The 1,842-nt window shown below is 21.6% G+C and overlaps 1 protein-coding gene across 1 annotated transcript; it reads right to left on the reverse strand.

The window, feature by feature from the left end:
• Window positions 1-612: 612 nt before the first annotated feature.
• On the reverse strand, window positions 613-1,695 carry LOAG_15185 (CAMK/CAMKL/NIM1 protein kinase; the record flags this gene model as incomplete). The annotated part of the gene is made up of 3 exons (XM_003150677.1): window positions 613-796; window positions 1,060-1,206; window positions 1,585-1,695. Coding segments are annotated over 3 exons (441 nt in total), but the record flags the coding sequence as incomplete, so codon positions are not given.
• Between the last annotated feature and the right edge of the window lie 147 nt (window positions 1,696-1,842).

Below are 1,842 nucleotides of genomic sequence, written 5' to 3' on the forward strand. Positions count from 1 at the left end.
ATATATATTTTGATAAAATGTTAAATGTAAAATAATCATAACTGTATCATACTGGGAGAAGTTATAGTATCCTGGCAAGTTATATTCTTAATTCGATTATTATTCTATTAAATTAATTAAAAGTTTAAATTATCAATTAATTATTTCTAAACTAACTCCAACTATTTTATAAAAGTTGTATAAAATAATTAAACAATTATTTCTAATATACCAATCTTGATTATATCACTTCTATTTAACATCAATAGTTTTATTTTTTCTTTTATCAGTTAATAAGATCGGTTGTTTTTAGATATTTGAAATAACTTAAGTCGAATAGCTTAATTATGTACCTTTTTTTTTCTTTCATTAATTTAAATTCAAATATAAATTGCCTAAAATTTGAAACTTTAGCATAAATGAATAGTAATGTATGAAATATTTTTTTTTCTGCTAAAATATCACTTTGTTTTTTAAAGAAACAAAAAAAAAAAGAATAATAAAAATCACAAAATTATTGTATAATTTATGTGAACTATTTGTAATCATACAAAATATTGATTGATTTTTATTTTAATTTTTTATAGTAAGATAAAATAAAAACTTTTTTTTTCTTACTAAAAATAAACAAACCATAATATTTATCAGATTTGAACAATTCAGGTGCAGCATATGCTGGTGAACCACAAAATGTTGTTAGCATATCATTTGCATTCACTTGACATGCAAAACCAAAATCAGCTAATTTTATCAAACCATCTTCTGATAACATCACATTTTCAGCTTTTATATCACGATGTATAATATTTTTGGAATGCTAAAAATAAAATTTTACCATTTTTTTTCTTTTTCCTATTTAATAGATGTTAATTTTTAATTAATAATTTTCTTTTTTCACTGATAAATTATATCATTAATACTAGTTTTTAAAAAAAAAAAAAAGAAAAAACTACGGTAATTACTCAATGAAAAAGCATCAGTTCAACAAATTTTTCATTAAATTATTTTGATAATTTTTCAATTCACAAAAACTTCTCTTTTTTCAATAATAAATTTTAATTTTATCAACATGAAATGAACCATATATGAAATGGCGGAAATAATTTGCGCAAACATTGGTTTACAATCATTCTCTGAAAGTTTTCCTCGATGATGAATATGAGAACAGAGGTCACCACCACAAGCATATTCCATTATGAGATATACTCGTGTGGTTGTTTCAACAGTCTAAAATTAAAATTTTGTTAAAACTAAATTAAATTAAATCATAATAATCATTCAATTTATCGTTATCAAATGCAATATGATTGATAATTTGATATTAAAAAGGTTAACAGCTAAATTTAGTAATACTATCATTATGAGGTGAATTAAATATTTACAAAACAAAATGATCAAAAAAAATGAAAATGGTTCGATTTCATAATTTGATCAAAATGATTTGACATAGAACAAAAATCAGCCTGATTATTATATCGAATAAATTGGATAGATCTTTGATCAAATTATCAACTGATCGGAAAACTAAAAATCATCTCACCGTATGTGATAACTTAAGCTTTTCTCTGTTCTTTTTTTTTTCTCTAGAAAATTTTTGAAATTTACTTCATAAAGACGGATAATATTTGGATGATGAAGTTGCTCCATTGTTTTTATCTCATTTGCTAATAAGTTTTGAGCTTTTTTATTCATCATAGATTTATCCATAATTTTCATCGCAACTCTTACTGTAATTAATTATCATTATCAATGTGATTTTATTTATCATAATAACGATAACAATAATAATAGTAATAATAATAGTAATAGTAATAACAATGATATTATAAATAATAATAATGATGATGGTGATGATAATAATAA

The sequence above is a fragment of the Loa loa genome, assembly GCF_000183805.2.
Source record: "Loa loa unplaced genomic scaffold supercont3.1606, whole genome shotgun sequence".
Lineage (NCBI taxonomy): Eukaryota > Metazoa > Nematoda > Chromadorea > Rhabditida > Onchocercidae > Loa > Loa loa.